The sequence below is a fragment of the Scylla paramamosain genome, chromosome 1 (assembly GCF_035594125.1).
Source record: "Scylla paramamosain isolate STU-SP2022 chromosome 1, ASM3559412v1, whole genome shotgun sequence".
NCBI classification, from domain to species: Eukaryota; Metazoa; Arthropoda; class Malacostraca; order Decapoda; family Portunidae; genus Scylla; species Scylla paramamosain.
The window spans coordinates 34278686-34302692 of NC_087151.1; the positions used below are offsets into that span (position 1 = coordinate 34278686).

Here is a 24007-nt window from a genome sequence, read left to right on the forward strand (position 1 = left end):
AGTGTCAGGCTGTCACCATTTATGCGGAAGAGACAGCATCATGTCTTTAGTTCAAGTCAGCGACGGGCACGGCGCAGGGAGAGACAAAAGGCAAAACTGGATTCACCCTTTTCTACATGACAAACTAATTCATGGGATATTCATAACATTGTACCCCAAGTTAAGAGACCATGAAGACAAATTATTGAATTACTTCAGGATGTCAATGAAACTGTATCGCTCATCTGAGTAGCCAGCAGTATCACAGGCCAATTTGGCAAGCCAACCAATGGAAGCGCAATGTGGCCTTAAAGCCGCCAAGTGTTTATGCATGCGAATCGACCAGCGCGTTTTCCGCGCGGGTGGACGGGAGACTATCTGTTTCTCATTCTTGGGTAGACCTCGATCCACCTGAGAGGAAAAAACTGCGCGGTTATTTGTGAAAACCTCCATTAACTTACACCGCCGTGGTTTGAAATTTGAAACGCGCGGGTAAAACCACCTATAGTATGAACACGCCTTGGGACAGAAAGCTTGACAAATAAGGAAAACATATAAAGAAGCAAGAAGAAAATAAGGATATTCATGAAGAGAAAATAACTTATGGAGGTGAATTACAGATAGTTATTTTTTTTCCATGACGGACAGGGAGGGGGGAGGGGCGGGCGTACGCTTGTCCATAGGGATAGATCAGCTGTTGGTGACTGATGGAGAGGTGGAATACCGACGACTGCAGCAGAGGACGTGGCCGGGCGGGAGGGGAGCAAGTGTTGGTCATAGCCACTAATCATGTACATGACAATCTATACATTTCATCGGAAAGTTATAAGGACGGAATGATGGTCCAGCAGGTCGGAAAGTAACGAATCTTAGGTATGTTATTGGCTGGCTTTCCTCGTGTGTGTGTGTGTGTGTGTGTGTCCACAGGATTGAGTGAAGCTCGTAATGCCCTTTTTCTTTAAACTAAATAATTAACTGCATTTATGTATACTCATTGCATTCATATATGTTCTGTTGGTTATGCTTACCTAGGAGTTGTATTAAAGTAGTTTGACAGCAATTTTTGACCGGAATTTGCAATGGTAATAAAACTTATGGGAATGACTGGTTTTTGGGTAGGTAAAATAGTGATTTATGCTGAAAAAATACTATAAGCTATATTTTATCGCAATACCAAACAAGAACATGCATTTAGTTAGGTTTCTAAGGTAACTTTTTTAGGGTGGGGAATTATAATGTATTTCTTAAGAGATTATTTATCTGTAGTTTGTTTCATATAAATTTATTGATATATCAGATGCTGAAAATACAATCTTGTTTAGTGTCCTGGGAGTGTTAGAGCCTGCCCTGAGTGAAGCAAATAGTTTTGTATACCATGAACCATTACAACCTACCTGTTGTTGTGTCTTATTATCACTTCATCTCTATTTTGTTGCTTTCAGGACTTGTGTGATGGAGAAGATTGATGCTTCACAGTGTTGGCACTTGCCGTAAGGAAGTTAAAATGTTGTCCCGAATGGGTAGCAAGCTTCGTACTGGTGCTGCTATTTTGATGTATGTTTATACCTTTTTGTATGCTACATACTAATCTGGGTCTTGATTATGTTAATATGCATTTAATTCCTTTGAATTGTTTGAAAACTTCAGCACAGCATCATATTTCTTGTATTCTTTTTACTTAACTATTTGTAAGAGCCATATTAGGTGAAAACTAGTGTGTGTGTGTGTGTGTGTGTGTGTGTGTGTGTGTGATAAGGTAATAAATTATATGCAGCAGTTATCGGAAAATCACAATCACGTAATCAAGTAAAGTATTTCACAAATAGCACAAGCTACAGAATATTTCACCAAAAATTATCCAGTAACTTGAATAGGAAAAGGAGGAAAGAAAGCCTTTTCACAAACAGGTTTGGCTCAAAGAGGATGTAATGTAAATTAATAGTAGCTATGCATGGTTGGTTATTTTCTAGAATTTCTAGTCTCTTGTATATTCAGATTCTCTTGTTTCTTACAACTTGAATGGTTCTGGCTAAACAGAAAAGGTTAATTGGACCTTAGGGACCCACTGTAAAGTGAAGCAGTTGACTCTCTTATAGATGAATTACGATTTACAAGTGGGGTTGTCAGTTTCATCAAATGAAAATTCATAAATAAATAAAAAATGCTGAATTCTTTTAGCTATCATTTAAATATTTGTATCATCAGTTAAGACAATTATTTAAAGATTTTATTCATAGAAATTAATTATGCATTCAAAGGAGAACATTGTTTTTTCTTATTTATTTTGCCTGGACTAAGCTGCTTCATACTACCCTAATCCCTTGACCCCACCCTAGTGCAGAATATCTGGAAGCTTTCCCTGTGGTTGGTTTTACAAAGGTCTGGTCCCTCAGTCTATGTATTTCTGTTCAGTCCACACCCCACCCTCTTAATACAAGAAAAATTAAAATTCTTGTATGTACATTATTATGAAAGGTTATATTTGATTTAGTGTCTTTGCCAAATACCATTTACTCTCTTTTACCTTTTAAAGCATAAACAATGGCATGATATTTGTGTATGGTGGATTTTGATGTTTTTCCCTTCTGTGATTTTTAGTAGATCTTGTCTGAATGCAACATACATGAATCTCTCTCTCTCTCTCTCTCTCTCTCTCTCTCTCTCTCTCTCTCTCTCTCTCTCTCTCTCTCTCTCTCTCTCTCTCTCTCTCTCTCTCTCTCTCTCTCTCTCTCTCTCTCTCTCTCTCTCTCTCTGTGGCATGTGGATCAAACACAGCTAGAATTTATATACTCAATAAATGGTTTCAAATAATTTGTGTGACTCATGCTTGTTTCCTGAGATGTAGTCACTACAAAAGTTATCTTTGCATCTCATTTAAAGATATAATGAATTTCAAAAGTATCATAAAGAAGGTACTGTAGTTATGGACATGGAGCAAGAAAGGGTTGGTATTATTTCATTTGTGTGTGTATGACATTCAGATTAAGAGAACAGGTTTTAGAGAAAAATCATCTACAAGTTTGGATTGTAAGAATATAATAAGCATCAAATTTTATGTTGGAGTTGGAGGATGGTTAAGGGTGATCAAAAGATCTATTAAGATTTAGCATTATCATCTTGGCTTGATTGGCAAAGGATTAATATCATTGAGTATCCTGTCAGCAATTCAATCTATAACCATTCCGTTTCATGGCTGTCTTCAGTTCAGTTTCTCAGTTTCAAAACCTGAGTTATTACAGAGAAAGGAAATATGAGGGAGGAAAAAGAGAGGATAAAGACTTTTGACACGGAAAGGCTTAGAATGACAACTTTTTACCATAACCACAGTCTTTGAGGAAATTTATGCAGGGAATGTAATATCAAATAGGTAGAGAGCATAAATGGCACCAAGCTCCTGATCACTTAGGGGATGACTTGTTGCTGTATTGTAATGTCCATTGCAAATTTGATTGCATTGTGCTGCAAGGATGTATTTGGTAGTGACTATATGACTATATAACTGGTGCCAGTGCGTGACATGGTGATATGGCACCAGAGTAATCCTGAGCCTTTGCAGAGGAGGCACTGTTGGCCACCAGCTGAAGAAACACCATGAGGCTGTGCACCAGATCTCAGGTGTGTACGTACATCTTAGTCAGGTTGAGCTTGTGAGTTTTCATGAAGTGTGGGAATATGTAGTATGCATTTTGCTAATTTCACATTAATTTCTATATCATAGACAGTAGGATGGATTACTATTAACATTAGAGAGAAGTAAGGTATGTAATAGCATTGCCTATAAGAAATACTAATGCTTAAATGGTTGCATGCCATTTTACATTAATAAAAAGTGTCATTACGTCACCTACACAAAATGGGGAACTGTCCCAGCCTGCTTATAGATTGGCCATATGAGGCTTAGTAATTCCTGCCTAATGATATATGGCTCTCTGTTGATATGCAACTTATAATTGTTTCATATCCACATATTTCCCTCCATGCCTATAGTATGTATTGCACTGCTTTTACCCATGCTTGCTCTTATTTCATATGGCATGGAACACAACCTCACAGACATTTTGCTGGGGATCCTCTAATTTATTGTTGCCAGTGTCATGCTCTTCCATAATTCTCATTGACAGTGTTTGATCCTCATCCTGATATCCTTACTGTCTAGTCCCACCCTTTATTATCTCTTCCTTCCAATTCATTCACTTTGAATTCGGACAGTGGCATTAGGATGTTATTTTTACTCCATTCCAGCAGATGTGACAGCTTTCAGAATCATAAAATATTTTCTCCTGTATTTATTTATTTTTTATAACAGGCAGTCTTATTACAGTGGAGTCCTTATAAACTGTAGCTCTGTTGCTATAGATCAACTGATGAATAAAATAAACTGTGTGGTGCAGGACACACTGGTCAGGTATGTTTTTTTAGACAGGAAAATAAAATAGTGATATTTATTGCATCCCTACACTACTAGTGATGGTTAGAGTGAATCAGTGGAGAAAATAGCAATACAATCAAGGATAGTGGGCCATGGTAAGCACTTGGGCACTGTCTCCTCTCCGTCACTAAAAATTAATTCTTGTAAGAGTGAATAATGATTTCTTACCACATGATGCCTGTTTTATGATGTGAGTGGCTTTTGTGGAGGGCAGAGGCAGCAGTACAAATTCACATTGGCACAAAACCATCAGCTCTGCCCAGCTATTTATCACCTAACTTGAGCTCTTTTATTAACTTTCATAAAAATAAATTTCTGATATTATGAAACAGTTTGTCTTATGTTTAATACCTAACATCCACTTTGGTGAGCAGGAAATATCCATGGAAAAATTCCTGCTTTTTAAGCTACTTAGTTTTCAGAATAAGAGAAAGAGAGAGAGAGAAAAAAATTGACTGTACAAGAAGTTGACATTGCCATTGAAATCTATGATATACCTGAAATAAGAATGCACTTTTTCTGATTTTCAGAAATGTCACAGACATCTGACAACAAAGAAACCATTTTATTACAGCAAAAAGAGGTGAGGGAATGTTTGGATCCTGCTGGTGTGTATGGAGCTTGAAAGTATTTTGTCAAGGCCTGCATGCTTAATGTTTGTGCCCAAATATTTCTTGTGATTAGTAGTAATAGAAGTAGCAGCAGTAGTAGTAGTAGTAGTAGTAGTAGTAGTAGTAGTAGTAGTAGTAGTAGTAGTAGTCATAGTAGTAGTGGTAGTTGTTGTTGTAGCAACAATAGCAGTAGTGATATAGATAGAATATGAAGTGTGAATATTATCCAAATTTGCTTAAGAAAGATATTTTGCATTAATTATGGAATATTTTATGTTTTCTTAATTTCCAGAATTGCAAGACTATCAGCAAGATTTCTCATGGTCTTAAAGAATTTACATCTTCCAGTGCCTCAAAAAATACTGTTGCAGAATTATATGCAGAAGTAAGTGGGTTGGAGTGATTATTAAGAGTGAATAGTGTGGTAGGTTGTACAGTGTGAAACACAAGCATCACTGAGATGTGATTTAGTAAGTTTGGATCAGTTTAACAGTTGTTACTTCATAGTCTTTGTTGCCATGATGTCACTGCTAAGTTTAACATTTACTCACAGTTACCTGCATCTAAAACAGATTAGATGGCTTAAAGTGACGTACATCAGGTCATTGTGGTGCAATGAGGAACTGTTAACTATGATTTTCCCACCTGCATTGTGGAAAGGATTAAGAATATGTATTTGATAGCTTCAGGAGCATGAGCCATATATACTTTGCAATGTTTCCCACCTGCATTGTGAAAGGATTAAGAATATGTATTTGATAGCTTCAGGAGCATGAGCTATATATATATATATATATATATATATATATATATATATATATATATATATATATATATATATATATATATATATATATATATATACTTTGCAATGTGTATACAACATTTTTTTGTGTAAATTTTTATCATAAAAGTAATAGTTTCCTGAAGATCACAATTTTCTTTTTCTGATACATATTTCATGTTTTGTTTTATGTCGTCCTCAGAAAGAACAAAGAAAATAGCATGTGAATTAATATTGTTCATCTGTTTTCTGCTTGTTCTAATAGTCTTAAGATAACAAGTTCTGTTATACTTGCTTGATTTAATGGATTTTTTAATAGATTATTTTCAGCCATTCTTGAACAAATAAGAAGAGGAAGACTGATGGTTTTTGAAAAGTGAGAAAACCTTGTATAAAATATTGTTTGCTGCTTGATGAGACAAAACAGTTCTAAAGTAGTTTTGTGAGAGCCTTTCTTTACTCCTTGATAGTACATGCTTTGTAGCTGTAAATAGTGCCTGCAAGCAAGGAAAATTTATGCACATGAGTGTGTAGACTCATCATGTGTACCAACTGCCTTTTTGGTAAAAGGGACTAATCATACACAAGGCAAGTGAACAACACAACTTGGATACTCAGCACTCGCAGAATGGGCAATGTGAGCATACCTGCTGCTGACCATTTTCTTCCATTTAATGATTTCTTCAGATGTTCATGGGTGTCTCTCTGGCCATCACCATGAGATGCTAGAAACTTAAAAATTGACAAATGAGGACCAAGTTTATGCGTCAGCTTAATTGAAACAGGGTCTTATGTACTCGTATTTGTGGCTCAGGCACTAAGTGTTATATACAGAGCCACTTAGGACCCAGCAAAGTGGCAGCCATCTTCTCTTCTGGTGTCATTCCTGGACAGAAAACTGGAAGAGTCATGAAAATTTTCTTAAGACCAACAAATGGCTCTTGTGTTGAGTATTTTTATTTTTTATTTTTTTTTGCTTCTTAAAAGAATTAGCAACAAATAAAGTTCAATAAAAAAATTACATTATTGCACTTTTCCTGTATTGGAAACACATGACTGCAATAAAACTGTAGGATGGAATAGATTTAAAAAACCCTGTTGGGAAGTGGTGGGTAATATTTTCGTGTGAATAGAATCATTAGTAACAATTTTCAAAATATACCAACTGCTACCCCAAAGAATCTGCATTAAGACAGGATCATTACAACCCTGCTGTCTGGGTGATTTCCTGCAGCTTAACTTTTGCTCCTATCAACTTAGTAATTGTATCTTACAATCATTTGTTTTACTTATATTGCTTATTGTAACTGTATCATTGGTATTTCTTTACTTATGTTTCATTTTCATTACAGCTTGTTGGAACTATTATATATGTGTTTTATTTGAAATAACTTTTCCATTATTTGTAGTTGCAAACTAACAATTTTACTGTTTTTGTTATATATGCATTATACACAATGATTATAGTATCAGTGTAGTTTATAATATAACATATTTGACTGCTTATAAGATGTTGCATCTTGGGAGACTTTTCTGAATGCAAAGATAATTTAGTATTAAAAGCTGAGTCATCTTAATAATGTGTTAAGACTGGTTTAGTTTCCTTAGGGTGGGATTTGAAGCCATGCTATGTTTTAACAAGCCAGCTTCATACCTGATCTGCTTGTGCAGCATTCTCTTAAATGAAAAATAATCCATTATAAAGGCTGTCAAATATGATATTCTAACAATTGGAAAGATTAAAAAATACATCAAATTTTAGTACTTTTATATCTAAATTTTCTTCTGCAGAATGCAAAGTTGCTGTGTCAACGGTACTTGGTGCATGAAAGGGTGGAGGTTGGTGGGCCAGATGTGTGGCTGGCTGAGTGGCTGGCTGATGCTGAATGGGTGGACACTGTGGACTGCTGGCTGCCACCTCCTTCCTGGTCTGCTCTGACTCCTCCATCATACTTAGCAGCCCTGTCTTGTGGTGTGAGGGCCCTCTGGTATATTAGCTGCTGCAGAGACTTCTGTAAAGGGAACTGTATGGATCATTTATGTAATGTACAGAATGTATGGAGGATATTGTTGAGGGAATCATCTTCGAGTTGCCCTCACATTTTTACTATTTCATTATAAAACAAAATTCTTGTATGATAATCTGTGAAGAAAATTGATTTATTACTTAAGGATTATGTTTGCCTTTCAGCTATCTTCACTAAGGACCTGGTGAAGGCTCTGAAGAGGGTGATTGAAGGTGGTGGTGCCAAGGCTACTCCCATGGCCCTCAAGGTGCTGGCAAACATAGCTGTTCATCCAGAGCATCATCATCTCATCCATGACACTGGTATTATATCTGCCATCTGCCTGTTGCTCATGTGTGTTGTTTATGTCAGTTATAAGCTTGTAAATCATGTGTTAAAAAGTGAAATTAAACATAGTAAGAGGCATGCATTTTACATATTTACAGTATCTTGCATGATATATATTGGTTTGTTTGTTAATTCAGTATCGCAGTAACTTAACTTCAGAGCAACAACTGATAGGGACATGGTGAAAGGAAAGAAGAGCAACTGATAGGGATATGATGAGAGGAAAGAGCAGCAGTTGATAAGGTCATGGTGAGAGGTTCAGAGAAATTTTATTTCAGGGTTGGTGGATATTCTCACTACTTGTGCCGACCACCACCACCCATATATATTCCTCCCAGCTTGGAGAGCACTGCATAACTTGAAGGCAGGAACAGCAGCCTCTAGATGTACTGGTGTGTTTATTGAAGGGATCTACCCCTTTGTGCTCCCTGAGGAGGAGGAGGAGGTAAGTCTACCACTTTGGTGCACTGGTACTGAATTACCTGAAATTTGCTCAAAAGTGCACACCTTTATTCTTTTCTATTGTTTGAATAACTTTCAAACACTTGGAGTCATCTTACCTTAATGGTATTGCCAGCTGGTTTTTATGTCATGAACCATAAATCTTAGGAAAAAAAGATTAAAATTGTTTTAAATATTTATATGTGGCAAAATTACCATATATTAAGACTTATAAGGTGACTGGTGATATTAATCACTTATCCTGCTTACTGATACCAGAAATCAAGTAGGGGGATAATGTATTTGCTCACCATTTCTATTACACATAATCCTGTGCCTGATGTGTCCAGGTGCCCCTCATAGACATAGTGTTGGTCCATGGCATTGAAGGGGGAGCACCATGGACGTGGCGGCAGCGTGATGCAGACACAGACAGACCTCTTTTCCCCCAGAGCCTACGCAGAATGATCAAAAACCTCAAGGAAGGTAAGACTGCCTCTCATTCACTAAAGTAATATGTACTTCTGTCTGGCCAGCTGGCTAAGGCTCATGGTTCTTAGGAAAGGCAGTGTTTTCTGTACTAATTCACTCAAAACCACCCAATTCTACTTGTAGTGAAAAATTCTTTGGATAGCAAAATTTGTGAATATTTTCTTTAAACCATCAGGAAATAGTTTTATGATACTGAACTTTATTTAGATTGATATGATGATTTTGTTTGAATAGGTAAAGGAACCCAATACTGGTTTATGCAAAAAAAAAAAAAAAAAAAAAAAAAAAAAAAAAATAAATAAATAGATAAATAAATAAATATATATATATATATATATATATATATATATATATATATATATATATATATATATATATATATATATATATATATATATATATTATACTTTCTACTTTATAGAAGAGGTTGATCAGTATTCTACTTGCTGTTGGCCTCTGGACTGGTTGGCACCTGCCCTGGACCTCCCTGTGAGGGTCCTTGCTCTTGACTTCCATGCTCGTTGGTGGAGATGGGGATGTGATTCCCATGAAGAGAGTGCTGGGTAAGGAATGAGTCAGTGTGTAATGAAGGGATGGACGAGAGAGGCTCAAGTGGTGTTAACTTTTTTACAGTGATCAAATTAAGAAGAGTTGATCATAAAAAGAGTTAATGCTTAGATGAATATCTTCCTCTAGTAACCTTGAGGCAGGAGATGAAGCAGAAGAGAACAGCTTTATTTTCAAAACATACTTTAGGTGATCATAAAATTAGAAGTCACATAGAGAGAGAGAGAGAGAGAGAGAGAGAGAGAGAGAGAGAGAGAGAGAGAGAGAGAGAGAGAGAAACTCATTGCTTTTGCTTATATAATCATGAGACAATGCACAATGATTAACATATCTTGGTATAGGAAGTCCCTGTCCAGCCACAGTCAAGATATGAGGCAGGCACTAGAAGCAGCTGGTGTGGGGGAGCGTCCCATTGTTTGGATCACTCACTCTATGGGGGGCCTTGTGATGAAGCAGATATTGATGGAGGACCAGCAGGGGGCCACATCACATGCTAATGTCTCAGAGGACTTATTACAGGTGGGTTTTGAAGTTAAGATGTGGGGTCTTATGATTCTGTCTCATCCATTCATATATATGTACCAAAGTGACATCTTACTTGAAGGATTTAGTCAAGACAAGGTGTCCATATGTATACATGTACATTCATTGTTTATCTCAGTGATTAAAAAGTACATACCTAGGTGCATGTATCTTGTGTCTATCTCATATGTACCTGTTCTTCTCCCTAGAGGGTAGCCATGTAAGAAAGCAAGTTAAATGCACTCAGTACATGTGGGTTACTTGTAAATACTAGAGATATATCAGCATAATTTCAAAGAGCATGTTCTATACTTCTATTTTACTTAATTGTGACATACAGGAAATGACATTAGACTCATGCAATTCTGTCTCAGTAATTTTATACTCATTAATACTCTTATCCAGATCATTCCACTTATCAACACATCATTAAAAAGGATCAGCCTTAGCCATCTGGTGACAAAGTGTTACATTGACTAGCATCTTGTACTGAATGCAGTTTTACAAATTAAAATCATTAACAAATCATTCTAGTTTATTTTGCTAATTGTAGGTAAAAAAAAATACATGTAAAGATGTTTTGGCTTACACCACAAATATTTCTAAGCAGCCTATTTTGATTTAGCTTACAACTTGGCATTTGCTAAAGTTTCCCTTTATGCGTGGAGACTAAATGCAGATCAGTCAAATTACATAATGTTTAATACTACGGTGTATAGTATCATTGATACTGAACACAGCCGTTCTTTCTTAAATCCTAACATTGCAAGATATTAGTGATGATAGAACAAGTATATAGTTCTCCTTTATTGATAAATTTTGGGCCATAATGATGGCCTTTCACAATAAGTTATGGTAAGGAGTCATTTTCATGTACCAGCCTTGTTCATGAAGTTTTTTGCTATTCGAATGGCAACTCTTGTAGTTGTAGTAGTGCTCATATTATTATTCTTTGGGTAGGGGGAGGAAACCCTAAACATCCCACAAGAAGTCAAGAAGTTATTATGTTAAATTTGTCTCTACGGTAGGATATGTGACAATGAACATGATTTGTTCCAATGTAACGTTCGTTATGGCAGATTTGTGTTATGGTGCCTGAAGAACCTATGAGAAAAAATTAATTGGTTCCAGGAAACCAGAAAATAATACTAAAAAATCTGCAATAAAAAAAAATCAAAATGAGCATGTTTGCACATTTCAGATAACACAACAAATGTACACAGTACCTTCCTGAATTTTGTGCCCAGTCTTAGATTCTTACTATTTCGAGTTTTGTACATCATCAACATGAGTTTCGCCCTGCTTTGACAAGTATCGGTCACATTTACTTGTCAGTGTCATGTGTATACATATGATAAATCCCATCTAATTTGGATCTCTCTCTCTCTCTCTCTCTCTCTCTCTCTCTCTCTCTCTCTCTCTCTCTCTCTCTCTCTCTCTCTCTCTCTCTCTCTCTCTCTCTCTCTCTCTCTCTCTCTCTCTCTCTGTGTGTGTGTGTGTGTGTGTGTGTGTGTGTGTGTGTGTGTGTGTGTGTGTGTGTGTGTGTGTGAAACTAATAACAATCCTAAGGACTGCTAAATAGAATGAGACTGAATGAGTGGAAATGGAATTATGCATACGAGTGAGAAAGAGTAAGAAAGGATGAAGCAAAAATGACATAAAATGAATAAGAGAGAGAGAGAGAGAGAGAGAGAGAGAGAGAGAGAGAGAGAGAGAGAGAGAGAGAGAGAGAGAGAGAGAGAGAGAGGTATCACTCCCTTGTTCCTTATCTCTTGACAGATAAGGGGGAGGGGAGGTGACAGGGAGGGAGACAAGACAAAAGAAGGGAGAGGAAAGGAAGAAAGGGAGGAAGGGACAGGCAGCAGATAGGTGAGCAGTGGCTCTTACAGCTGGTGAGTTAAGGTGTCCACATGGTCGAACAGTGTCTGTCAGACAAAACTGTTACCAGATACAATGAAAAAGCAGAAAGGTTTGCTGATGATGTCAGAAGTGAGCACCAAGAGCTGTACCAAACACTATCCATGTTTGTAGTATCGGAACCCTTAGGTATGGATCCTTAAGTATATCATGGATGGTTTGGCACGTCTCAGGAATAATTGCAGACAGACTCTGTTTAGATATCCTTGTTGTGTATTGAAGGGAAGTGTAGGAGAACGCGGTGGAAAGAAAGGTAAATCATTGTTGCCTCTAGACGTGCTTCTGGTGATATGCTTTCCCTCATACAGGTGTCCTGCTTGGTTATGAAAGGTTTCACCTTCTCCAGTAAGTCATAGAAGCTGTTTGGGCCCTGATTCATAACAAATACGCAGTTCATTTAAAATGGCATGACTTCCCCTTTCTCTTCGTGTTTTAAACCAGTCCTTGCACCATTCCCTTGTCACTTAGTCCTCAAACAGTGCAGCAACTATTATGTTGCATAGTGCAATTTTTTTTGTTTTGTTTTTTTATCTTCTTGTGCACCATGGTGATGATGTACCGCACTAGACGCTGGCAACAACTACCTGTCGCCAAAATCCACACTAACACTGACGTAAATATCTGTGTGTTGCGAATGGACATCAGCTTCGAACAGTGCCAGTCTTTGTCTGATGAACAGAGTAGAAACTGTGGTTTATAAGTTTCTGGTACCACTGTTTGTTACCATATAAACTTCCCTCATTTAAACACTTATGACGTCATCCTGCTTCGCCTTATGATATGGTAGCAGTGTTTGTCCGATGGACACTGTTTGACTGTGTGGATGCACTTTTAGTCTTGCAAGTTTTAGTTGATTGTTCTGATGAATTTTGATCAAAATTTCAGTGCTTGCACAAATGACAAGCTTTAGTTTGCTGTTCTGATTAAATTTTTATTGCCGACACAAGTTGCAAATTTGTTATGCCAATTTTGGTCCATTATTCCAATTATATATTTATTAAGTTTTCAGTACGTTATTGCAGTTGTATGTTATAACAACTGTGTGTTGTTGTGTATGAGACATTGTTTTTCACAAATATTTTCTAAACAAACAGTTGGATGAATATTAAATTTTGGGACAGGTTGTTTAACACTATCCCCTAATTTATGGCACAAGTGCATTGTCAAGTGTGTTTTAAATAAGAGTTTACTCTTGGCTTTGAAGGCGAAGCTGTAAGAGCCAAATAGATGTATGGACAGGGAGGTTTTTATGTAACGCAGTTGTGATGTGTAAAGGGGAGATGGGATAAGAAGGTAAAGATGAAAACGAGGCGGCTGTTATAATGTTTCACACCCGACTTACTAAGTATACATGCATTCCCCTCAACACTCATGTACATGGACTCCTTGTCCAGTCCATCTCACCTGTGACCTGTTCACCTTCACAATGACCCCAAGGAATGAAGGAGTGAGGTCAGGTCACTCTGCACAGCATGCCTTAAGCATGTGGACCCACTGGCCACTTGACCTCATGTCTATGTATGTGTGAGAGAGAGAGAGAGAGAGAGAGAGAGAGAGAGAGAGAGAGAGAGAGAGAGAGAGAGAGAGAGAGAGAGAGAGAGAGAGAAAATTGCACTCATCAAATCAATTATTCACTTATCCCCACTCACACATTTCATGGATACATTATGGCTTCCATTTAACGTAACAGAACACAGATGTACATATCATTACTCTGCTTATTCATCCTAAATTAACTGATATATCATTTTACCATTAGCAATTTCTGTGATTCCTCATGCTGAAACAAATATTCCTCCACTGCCAGGTCAAGCTAGACACCTGATCTGCTTCTGTGCTGCTCATGAAAATGGCAGGGTACCCATACATCTTAATAGCTATCTTAACATATCCTTACATCACCTCATTTGTTATTCAGTGAACAAATACATCCCAAACTTAGGAATTCTAATAGGCAATACAAGATAACTACACATGGTTTGTCAGATGAAAGGTGAAATGGAAACAAGGTGTCATGCATTTTCAGAAGAATGGTGGTCCATTGGCAAAACAGACACTAGCTGCTGTATTCTGCAGTGTTCCTCACCATGGCTCATCTCTGGCCAATGCCATCACCACATGGCCTTTCATCCTGGTGCTGCAGCCCACCTGTGAAATCTGGGAGATGAGAACAGGTAGGTTGTGACCTTACTTTCCAGTGGGAGCAGGTTAGCAATCCTGCTTTCCCTTGTGTCCATATTGCATATATGTTAGCTTGTTCCAAGAGACTAGAAATGGATGATGTCATAATGATGGATCATTACAATGGTGGGGAGAGGGGGAATCACCAAAACAAATAATTATATAAAATTTGGTAAGAAAATATAAAAAAATCATTAGTTTAACCTGTACTTCTCAGTTAACCATATTATCTCCACAGATAATCCACAACTAGAAGTAATCCACAAGTTGTTCCTGAGTTTAGCCAAGGAGCAGCAGGTGGCTGTGTTATCCCTACTGGAGTCTGAACCAACCCAGCATGGAATGATCTGGTGGGACTTACACTTTGTGCTGCCTCATCTTGCAGGTGGGTTTTTTCCTGTTCAAAATTCAAGGTACAATTCTTCAGGATTCATTGAAAAATGTGTCACCTGCCATTAATTCTTTCTATTCTTCCAGCCCTCTTAACATGAACACAACCATCTCTGTACAGTCATGATCAGAAATCAGATAATTTGCCCCACTCACCTCTGTGTTTTGCATTTTCCCTCAATTTGAAGTCCTCTGGTCCACTTATGATGTCAGTTTTCAGGTTTTGTAAAGAGACTGTCATTAGATCAAAGGGCTTACTGTAAATTTTTTCTTTACAAAACCTGAAAACTGACATTCTAAGTGGATTTGAAGATTGAAAAGAGAACTAACCCAGCAGATTAAGTAGCTGTTGACCACAACTTCAGTATCCTATAATGTAGATTTTAAAATTTTCAGGAAATTTTAATAAGTATGTATTTTGTGCACATATGAGAGTAGTGAATGAAATTTACCCTGAAATAAGGAAGTAAATTACAGTTAAGTGAAACAAAATATCATTAAGTTATCAAGCATAGTACAAAGAGGATGCATGAAAAAAAAAGCTATGTGGAGAGAGAGAGAGAGAGAGAGAGAGAGAGAGAGAGAGAGAGAGAGAGAGAGAGAGAGAGAGAGAGAGAGAGAGAATTTCCACCAGTAATGGCTCATGGCACAGTATCTTACTTTCTCACAATTTAGATCCTGGAGTGGGTGAGTTCTGTGAAGTGGAGACAACACACCGTGACATATGCAAACCAGCCAACAGGCAAGTTTTTTTTTTTTTTTGTCAAGCCACCAGTTTCTTCCTTTAGATGCATATTGGTAGTGGTGGTGGCAGCAGAGTGCGTTGAGAGAGAGAGAGAGAGAGAGAGAGAGAGAGAGAGAGAGAGAGAGAGAGAGAGAGAGAGAGAGAGAGAGAGAGAGAGAGAGAATGGTGAAAGGTAAAAAAAAAAAGAGGTAAGCTGCATGTTTGGTTAGGTGTGTGTTTGAATGTTTGAAGAATGGTGATGCAGTTGTTATTGAATGGTTAATTAGATTGTGAAATATATATCTGGTACTGATTGACTGGGTGAGTGCATCTGACAAGGGGGACATAAGCAAAATTCTCAGGATCAGTAATCAGGATAGAATAAAAAATAATGGGTTCAAACTTGAAAAATTTAGGTTCAAGAAAGAGATAAGAAGGAATTGGTTCTCAAATAGTGGTAGATGAATAGAACGGACTCAGTAATCAGGTTGTTAGTGCTAAGTCATGAGGGAGGTTTGAAAGATGATTAGACAAATTTATGGATGGGGATGATAGTTCCTGTATGTTTCATACAGGTAGTGCTATATGTAGGCCTGATGGCTTCTTGCAGCTCCCTTTATATTCTTGGAGGTTCCCTTATTTTCTTATGTTCTTATGCATGGGTGGTACGAGTACAAGTGTTTTGTTTGAGTGTGGTAGATATGGTGTATAGGATAAATTTTTTAATATGAACCTGTATCTTTCCCAGCTTGACTATCCTTTACTGCTTTGTGCACTTCCTCTTTTGTGACCAGTGACTAATTTAATTCTTCCAACACATCCATCTATCACTCTGTTCCTTTTGCAATCATCTTAGGCTTTCTATCCTCATCTGCATTTAGGAATCCCTCAAAAGATCTCTGCCCATCTCTTATCTACAGCGGTGCCATTCTCTGCACTCATATGCTCTCCTGTTCTTGACATCCACTTACTTTTCCAATAAGATTTTTTTTAAATCACAGAAAATATTTGTTAGTGCTCTACTCAACCATTCATCTGCACTTGCTCAAGCTCCTTGTACAAAATATTTTTATATCCATCTCTTCTCTTTATGAATATATCCTTTGTAGAGCTTTAAGGTTCATTGTCATATGTACTGAAGTGGTATAATCACCTATAGTGTTCTAAGCATCCTCATCCTTGTCAGTAATCAGTTCTGCATAATGACATAAATCTGACCAAAAGTGGTAAATTCATAATTGTCTAATGAAGTAATTTTGTTTGATTTCAGGAAAGGTGACGTCTACCAAAAGATCCTGCACTTCCTGAAAGAAACTCTAGATCAAATATAGTTGTGATACATGCTTTTTATTTTTAAAGGATGATTTTATTATATATATATATATATATATATATATATATATATATATATATATATATATATATATATATATATATATATATATATATATATATATATATATATATATATTTATATTTTGGTAATAGTCATGTAAATTTTTGTTTAAGATATATTATAAATATATTTTTTGATAAACCTGTTAAAAAAGTTAAAATTGGCTGTTTACTTTTCCTTTGCCTTGAATATTAATGACAATATGCAGCTGGCAATGAAAAGTAGGGAATCAGACATGACAGTGTCACACAAGTTTTTCTTCCTTCTCTGTTGTTTGTTAAGAAGGAAGGTGCAGATGAATGGGTGAGGAGTGTATTGCTGGAATAACAAGCTTTTATCAGCAACAATGACAACAGTCAATGGCTCAACATGAGCTTGCTGGTTAGCATAGCTGGGTATGATAATTAAAATATTAATCATGATAACTGGTAAATTGATAACAATAACCTTATCAGCAATAACTGATAAGTAGTGATAAATTATCACCTGATAATTAATAACGGATAAACTGATAAACCCAAAATTCCAATACTAGCAATAACAATATTGATATTTTAAATAAAAAGAAATGATAAATCCAAATCTTTATTTTTATCTTTATTTTAGAAGCCTTAGAAAAATCTTTGAAATTTTTTTCAAATTCAATGATTATCCTCTCTTCACTAATGACAAGTACAATTTTAAGTAAAATAACTACATTAAATTTTGAAAGTTAATAATTTCACAATGCTCATGTTCCAAAAAATAAAATTATTGATTATTGCTAGTTTGGAACCAAAAGTACCAGTGATACCGATGAATCGATAACTTGGGAAAAGTACTTATCGGATAATCGATAACCCAATATGATTATTGTGATAAATTATCATGATAATTTATCGTGATAATGCCCAGCTATGCTGGTTAGTACAAATTAAACATACCAAGCATAGGTTATCAAATACATATTCAATGAAGTTAATGAAATTACCAAATACATATTCCATGAAGTTAATGAAGATTTAAACATCTGGATGTAAAGTTAATTTGACGTGTAAAAGTGAGAAGACTACCTGAGCTACATTGTCTATATTGTACAATGTCTAATGGGCACAGCTGCAGAATCCCTGAGAAACATCCAACTACCCATGTTATAGGTGCTCATCCTGTCACACTGAATTGCTTTTCTTGTCCATCTATCTAATTTTTTTTTACATGGAATTCTCTCTTTCTCTCATAAAGTATCCCCAAGGTGGGTGGTCATGGCATTAAAGATGCTACTTCCTCCTATCCAAACACTCAGTTCTAGTTTGTTAAAGCTGTGTACTGATTGTAAGTTAAGAAAGGAAAGGTTATTAGTCAATAAAAAATTATGAGAATATTCATATAATGATGGGAATAGAAGATCTATGCAGTGACAAGGAAAAGTACAGAAAGGGATGTGTGAAGAGTTTGAGCTAGTAAGAGACATCTTTGATAGTTTCATTATGTACTGTAACAGAAATACAGTTTGGGGAAAGACTGTGTGAGCAGGGTTACTTAATGTGGTGAACGAAAAGACTGATGAGGGAAGGGAGAGCCTTACAATTTGTGTTGATGAAAGTTACACTTGTTCTTAATCACTTACCATGTGTCTTTATGTTAAGGATTAGTAAACCAGTTTAACAATTCAATGACATATCAAGATCCCATAGAAGCAAATGAGCAATCTAAGTGGAAAAAGACTTTGATAGATTCATGTACCCTCTTTATTAAGTTGGTTAGTATGCAGGCATCCATGCACCAAATCTATTAGGTTAAAATATTATCATGGTTAGTTCAGGTTAATAAACAACAGTATGTACTAAGAGTGTAATATTTTTATAACTACTACATTCTACAAATCTATTAGGTTTAACATGTATTATATATAGTAACATTATATACTTTTACATTAAAATAAACTTCACCTTTATGAAAATAGTTCACATTCTGATCTACTATAAGTACAAATTCTATACAAACTTGACATTACTTGTTTATCTACCACTATAAAAACAATTTCCTAATTGTATGATTCCTTTGGCAGTCACACATTTACCATAAGAGTAAGTGATACTTAAATTAGTGGTGATGGAAGGGGTAGGAATCAGTGTGACACGGAGAGGTAAACACAGAAGGGGACTCACTATAGTCATAGCTAGTGTTTCCAAGGTATCCTTGAATGGTCATATGATCTGAATATACTTATCATTTGTTCACAGTTCCCCACATAGAAACAATACACAGTTTACATGGATCATAACTCCGATTCTCCACAAAATAAAAATAAGTAGCTTTTGACTGCTTTGTTTAATGAGCTTTCTTAGTTTCATCCCAACTTTTCTATTTCAATATCTATATGAATTTTGACTATACATATATGATAATTTTTCATAAACATAATGAACAAATCTCACTAGATGAACACAGCAGTAGGCAAGAAATAAGAGTCATCAACGTAGCAACAAGTCAGGAATGGCCACTTGTTAACATTTTTTTCTGTCATGCATTTTCTCAGCTATGAATCACTGATGAGCAGCCTACTCTTGTGTTGGCCAGCCTTGAGACAAGCAGCTTGCTTCTTAACTTACAAGGTGACAAGAGTTGCTGACTGAACACTGTCACAAGTAAGACTTGTTTGTGTCTCTGCAGCAATATCCTATTTTCAATTACTCATTCACAGAAAAAGACTGGCAGACCACCACAAGCTAGACAACTATACAAAGTACAACATTCAAACTCCACCATCCAAATGAACCTGACCATTTTTTCACTGTATGAAGCTTTATGAAATACTGACTACACATGATATGGCTGTGCCCTGGTAATGAGGTTCTTATCACATAAAAGATATGAAGATCTTGTTGAAGGACCTCACTAACTTATTCTGTCATAAGTTTGTCATTGGTTAACAGATCACCTTTATTCATGTCCTATTCATGCAAGATTTGAAACAGAGTCAAATAATTCAACAAACTAGTGCCTCTCACAACCACCTGTGAACATGAAATAACAATACTCAATTACATATGTGACTTTATATACCTACAAGCTACACTTTCTAAACAGAATAATTAATCTCTTCATGGTTTCATGCCGGGGTATCCTTCAAAGAGGGAAGAGTTTACTAATTTCCAGCTGATCACAGCAAACTTTACAAGTGTTCAAATCAGTCTTCCTGGAACAAATCCTTCTAGCTATACACTATCTTGACTGTTCCCATCATTTCAGAATATAAAAAAAATAATGGACTTGGTATCCAGCAGAAAATAATTAAGAATCCACTGACAGAATAATTTTTGAGATAAATTCTCTGTCATCCTGAAGTAAAGCAATAACACTATGACAAAAGATGCTCAATTCTATCCAAGATGATGGTTTCTTCAGTGAGAGGCAACAACACAGCACTCCTCACCTGCACACCTCACATGAACCAGACACACACACCTCACAACCACAAGGCCAGTACATTGGTCCAACACAATAGGCTAAGGTTACCTATACCTATGTTTTTCTATTTTTTTATTTTTTTTATATGACTGGCAATACGAACTTCCTCTTCATTAAATTAATGTTGGATCAAGGCTTTCAGGGGTTGAATGCTGTTATCATAAATCTATTATACACCTTTCCAACTTTCTTCCCAGGCAGTTAGTCAAGTTCCTGCCATAGTATTAGTAATGTCAACATACACTTATCTATCTTAAAAAAAAAAAAAAAAAAAAAAAAAAAAAAAAAACAAAAACATATACTTAATGTTTGATATGGACAGCTCCAGACTTACAAGGCTTGATGTGGGCCAAAGACAGGAATTAATACTGATGTGGAGATGAAGCTACAGTATGGTGAGGTAGTCTGTGGGTTACAGTGGTGTCTCATTTCAGAAACTCTCTCAGCTGGATAACTTTAGTGCTTGCAAAGATTCCTAAGGTGTGATATTGCACAAGGAATGAATGACTGTCTAACAATTAATTTTTACACAGGTTAAGTTAACTGACTAAAAATATATCTATTATGATATAGGTTATGTTCATTGGTTCCTCAAAGAACTGGTCATGATATGCCACCACTAAATTATTGCCATACACTTTACCATGGTACATATTGATCCTCTTACTCATCTTTTTTTTCTCTACAAATATTCTTTCAGCACCCAAAACACCTACCATATACAAGAATTCTTGTCTTTATACAGTAGATTTTTTTCCCATACTTTCCAAGTGACTAAATTGCATCAAAGTAATTAGTTTTACCACTACCACCATTCCACAGTTCACTCCTTCATCCTTGCAACACATTGCTTCCATGTGCACACACATTACTTTAACCATTCATCCTCTTCATACTACAGGCATCCAAAGTTATCTTTTGCCTGATTCACAGGCCTCTAATGTATATACCATATCCATGTGTAACTAGATGTGTGTTACTCACTCTGCCATCTGCCACTTTTATTTATACATCAGCAAATGAATCACATGTATCTATATCATAAATTGTTGAAGACTTCAAAATTAACCATTGTTTTGACTTCACTGAAGATATTTGCATACAAGCTGACCTATAATATCCATCACTACAAAATCTCTTATCTCTTCCTGCAAAAAGAGAAGAGAAAAAAAAAAAAAAAAAAAAAAAACCCAGAGAAGTGATTTTTCTGAAAATGGCATAAAACCATTCCTATAAATCTCCCAGCTGCCTTTCAGAATGAATATTTTCACCAGTAAATAACATCTTACCTGCTGTCAATCTTGTGTTGCAAAATATCTTTAGTTACTGAATATTAATGCTGAACAGATTTTATTTGAATAATAGACAGTGATATTAATTGGAAATATCTCACAGTGTTCCTATAGCAAGACAAACTCTGATGTACACACTTAGTCTCACATGTCAGCTTGATACATGGATAAGTGTTACACTGGCTCAATGAAAAACCTTTAAGAGATGGTTATTATTGCTCCTTGAGGCCTGTGGATAAGGACAAGCCGATGGTATCAACATATTAAGCCCCACAACTCACCAGGAAGATTATACCCAAATACAGACATATGTGAAACAGGCAAACAAAAACTGTGAAGTGCTTAAGCTGGGATCAGAGGTGTTCCAGTAAAGATATGCAGGATGAAGGCTGGTGTGAGTAAGGGTAGTATGGAGACTACCTTGTTAGGCACCATAACAACTAGGTATGTACTTCAGAATCTCATTGCAATGTTCCCTTACCAAATGTATGATTCCATATTCCTCTGATTGTCTGTACAAGTAAATTACATGGAGAGGATGATTCTTGGTTTACAGTTTTTTCTAATACCAGTTTCATAACTGATGACTTGATTGGCAATGGTATTTGCAAGATTCTGTTATTTAAAACCATGTGGGGCCTTTCTTATAAAAATTTTGTTGCCCTTGGCCAGTGCCCATCTTACATAAAAAAATCTGGCCCATCTTACATAAAAAGAGAAAAAAGTTTAGGAAAACTAGCAAAATTATGAACCTAGGAGACATTTTTGCACTTGTAATATGTTGTCAGATACTTGTTGGTTTAACTCATTCAAAAGGAACAGGCCAGTAACATTCCAAACTGATTTTAATGTCTTGCCTTTCCACTTACTCATTCATGTTCTCAAAAAAAGTGACAAAGATGAGAAATTTCATTGCAGTAGTCAGACATATGCTTATCCCTCACAGTGTTATAGGGAAGTTATAGTCTATGTATAGTAGCTCCCAAAATTATCTTTAAAGTGAGGTGTGAAATGTGGCATACTGAACAATGTGAAACCTGCTGCCTGATCACATGTGGCATCAGTGAGGTTGATATGCATGGCTTCACGTGACACTGATATGCTGATCTATTTCCCAGGTCATAATATATGGAAACCATCCCTAGTGTGCAAGGCTACCAACTGTTGCCACTGTAATCACCAAACATGTCGAATAATATTGTCTTCTGTGTCAGAATGTAGATCTATTTTTTATAGGTAGTTTTGGGAGCTACTGTACCTATAGGGATCTTAGTGTGTTTGCTCACTTGTGACTCCTACATAAAAGCCATTTGTGTCTTGGCATCATCAGAGTTTCAGGGGACTGGCTGCACACACCTGATGGCCCACAGACTGATGGCATCCTTTGCACATGTCATACCATTTGACAGGGGATCACTGCATTATTCTGATACCTATTAATGTTTAATCATAGACTCTGAAAAATTTAACTTTATCCATCTTTCCTCAAAATCTTCACTAGAAAAGGTTTTTCCATGCACAGTTATGATAAATGTATAAGGATGAGTGATTTTTGTTAGTACAGTACAAAACTCTACTTACAAAACTGGCACAATGAAATAAGTTAGTCTTCTTCTATTAGTGTGTTACCAGTTCTGATCAGGCAAAGGAGACCAGATCAACACTATGCCCAGTGTAATAACTGTGCAGGAACCTGACCACTGGCGCTGAAGTGAGGCACGGGAGGGACCACCAGCTGCTACAGGCCACCTGTTGTGTGGTGGCGGGGCTGCAGGTGAGCCCGCCGCCACAGCTTCTCCTCCCATCGCTGAAGATACTGAAGCTGACTCTGAAAAATATGTATACAATTAATGCAAAGAAATTATGGCAGATATATTCAAGTGTATATTCTGAAGTTGTTTCTCTATTCATATAGCAGATTGATGTCCCTGTGAAGCTGAGGCAATGTGGTAATACACATGCAAATTGCCCAAGAATAAAATATAATCCAATTTATTCTCAATGCCTCTAGAAGGGAACAAGATTAATTCATGTAACCACACAATGAAAGGCTCAGTTGTGCAGCAAGACTGGTGCAGCATGACTGGGTTGCCACATATAAAGGCCTGACAGAAGAAATGGTTTACCCCAGCTACACATAACAAACCCATTCCATGAGCAGCAGGTCCCTTGATAACAGAGTTAAATTGCAATCGAAAGTGTAAGTGTATATGAAATAATCAGGCCTTACATTTATTTAGGCACTTCAATTTTTATCTCTTCCTCATAGACAGCAATCACTGCTTACCTTGAAAGTGTGTAATTTGTGTCTGTGGTGGTGATGGTGGTGGTGATGATGTTTATCTAGTATCACATTCTCTGAGTCACTATCACCACCATGCCTCTCACCACCATCTTGGGAGACTTCTTTGCCTTGACTTGATGCATCAGAATGCTTTGGTGCTGCTGGCAGGGAATCAAACTTGTCTGTAAATTCCT

At 36.5% G+C, this 24007-nt stretch overlaps 2 protein-coding genes across 7 annotated transcripts in view; one reads left to right on the top strand and one right to left on the bottom strand.

The window, feature by feature from the left end:
- Window positions 1-130: 130 nt before the first annotated feature.
- LOC135104483 (protein SERAC1-like) lies at window positions 131-20532 on the top strand. Of its 6 annotated transcripts, none has more exons than XM_064012022.1 (15): window positions 131-588; window positions 1422-1533; window positions 3536-3594; window positions 4939-4991; window positions 5312-5404; window positions 7595-7829; window positions 7995-8132; window positions 8436-8602; window positions 8949-9084; window positions 9512-9653; window positions 9999-10176; window positions 14123-14270; window positions 14516-14662; window positions 15343-15409; window positions 16662-20532. In XM_064012022.1, exons 2-15 carry the CDS (start codon window positions 1445-1447, stop codon window positions 16720-16722), a joined length of 1713 nt encoding a protein of 570 aa, XP_063868092.1. In that variant the 5' UTR covers window positions 131-588; window positions 1422-1444; the 3' UTR covers window positions 16723-20532. The 6 variants fall into 6 exon arrangements, with proteins under 6 accessions (XP_063868092.1, XP_063868101.1, XP_063868112.1 ...); XM_064012031.1 differs by lacking the exon at window positions 131-588 and adding an exon at window positions 668-852 and having other exon boundaries at window positions 8496-8602; XM_064012013.1 differs by lacking the exon at window positions 131-588 and adding an exon at window positions 669-852.
- Window positions 20533-21861: 1329 nt separating this feature from the next.
- Window positions 21862-24007, bottom strand: part of LOC135104504 (uncharacterized) — a 142206-nt gene continuing 140060 nt past the window's right edge. The window contains exons 8-9 of the mRNA XM_064012069.1: window positions 23817-24007; window positions 21862-23357 (exon numbers count right to left, since the gene is read on the bottom strand). The exon at window positions 23817-24007 is cut by the window's right edge and continues 459 nt beyond it. Coding sequence (XP_063868139.1) covers window positions 23268-23357; window positions 23817-24007 — 281 coding nt within the window. The 3' untranslated portion in view covers window positions 21862-23267. The remainder of the gene's footprint in view (window positions 23358-23816) is intronic.